The sequence below is a fragment of the Condylura cristata genome, unplaced genomic scaffold (assembly GCF_000260355.1).
Source record: "Condylura cristata isolate star-nosed mole 26May11 unplaced genomic scaffold, ConCri1.0 scaffold00054, whole genome shotgun sequence".
Classification (NCBI taxonomy): Eukaryota; Metazoa; Chordata; class Mammalia; order Eulipotyphla; family Talpidae; genus Condylura; species Condylura cristata.
Genome location: NW_004567155.1, coordinates 1406603 through 1408048, shown reverse-complemented (window position 1 = coordinate 1408048; position 1446 = coordinate 1406603). Strand labels below are relative to the sequence as shown.

General features: G+C 73.3%; 1 protein-coding gene across 1 annotated transcript in view; it reads right to left on the bottom strand.

The window, feature by feature from the left end:
• The window catches only part of MUC6 (mucin 6, oligomeric mucus/gel-forming), a gene marked incomplete at its 3' end in the record, with an annotated part of 12122 nt that overhangs the window by 2663 nt on the left and 8013 nt on the right, over positions 1-1446 (bottom strand). The window contains exons 10-14 of the mRNA XM_012734337.1: positions 1191-1342; positions 885-1026; positions 687-797; positions 325-510; positions 22-261 (exon numbers count right to left, since the gene is read on the bottom strand). Coding sequence (XP_012589791.1) covers positions 22-261; positions 325-510; positions 687-797; positions 885-1026; positions 1191-1342 — 831 coding nt within the window. The remainder of the gene's footprint in view (positions 1-21; positions 262-324; positions 511-686; positions 798-884; positions 1027-1190; positions 1343-1446) is intronic.

The window sequence follows — 1446 nt, the reverse complement described above, 5'->3', positions numbered from 1 at the left end:
GGGTGCGCGGGCAGGCGTCACCTGGCCGTGGCAGGCCGCGAAGGTCTGGCTGTTGATGATGCCGCACTTGCGCTCGGCCCAGGCCCGGCGGAAGGCGTTGAGGCTGCAGGGGTCCAGCGCCAGGCGGGCGTCCCCGCACAGCGGGCTCTCCTTCCAGGAGTTCACGAACTCCAGCTCGCTGGCCGCCACGTACCGGCTGCGCGTCTCGAAGTCGTCCTTCATGTTCCCGTTGGCGTTGCCGCAGAGGCCGCAGAGGGCGTCCTGCGGGGGCTGAGGTCAGGGCCTCGGCCGCCGCTGCCACCCACCCGCCCAGCGCGGCAGTACCTGCGAGGCCCGGGCCACCTTGATGAGGACCGTCATGTGCTTGTTCCAGACGATGCTCAGGTTGTACCTGTGGCCCACGGTGGCGTCCAGCACCAGGTGTAGGGAGCCGGCCTTCACGCTCAGCCGCACGAGCGGGTCCTCGCCGCTGACCGTGTAGTTCCTGTCTGCCAGCACCACGGACACGCCCTGTGGGGGGGTCACTGCTGGCCACCTGAGCCCCCTGGGGCGGGGCCGCGTCTGTCAAGGGCCAGGCAGGCCGGGCCTGCCCCGGCACCTGTGGCTGGCCAAGGTTCCAGCCCCGGGAGACCCCTCCCTGCCGCGCCGGGGGGGCGCCAGGCCCGGGCGGTGGCTCTGCGGCTCACCCCCAGGAGCACCCTGATGGCCCTAGAGCAGGTGACGCCCGACTTCCCGCAGACCACGTTCTCTGTCAGGATCTTGAAGCTGGGCCGGGCATCGTCGGGCCCGCAGCCATCCTGCGGGACGAGGGGCGAGGGTGCTCAGGGGGAGCCCCGTGCCCGCGCCCCCCCCGCCCGTCGCTGGCCCCTGCGCCGGCGCCCTACCGTGGCCAAGACGTATTCGCAGCTGCCTTCAAAGACGAAGCGCTGGCCATCAAAGGTGACCACGTGGCCCTCCCCGTACAGTGCACAGGTGGACGAGCAGGGCGCGCGCTCGTGGCAGGTCCAGCTCCCCTGGGCGCAGGTGCTGCAGGGCGGGGGTCTGGCTCAGGGGCGCCGCCCCGCCGGCCCAGAGCAGATGGGCGGGTGGGGCGGCCCTGGGGCGGGGGCCTGGAGTCGGCCTTGGAGAGGCCAGGGAAGGGGTCGCGGAGGGGCGGGGCCGCGGGCGGCGGGGTGGGGGCCCCGGCTCACCAGATCTTGCAGTCTGCGTGCAGCTGGGCCCCGCGGGGGTAGGAGGTGCCTGCAAACTCGCAGGGGCAGTCCTCGGGGGGCACACACTGCCCGCTGGCGTCCTCGTACAGGCCCTCGGCACAGACGCAGCCCGGCTCGCACCTGGTGGGCACCTGCGGCGCGAGTCGCACCTGGGAGGGGCTGTGGCGGCCCTGCAGCCCCAGGCCTGCTCGCCTCTCTCAGGGGCCTCCCTGCCTCTGGGACCCAGCTGGCAGCA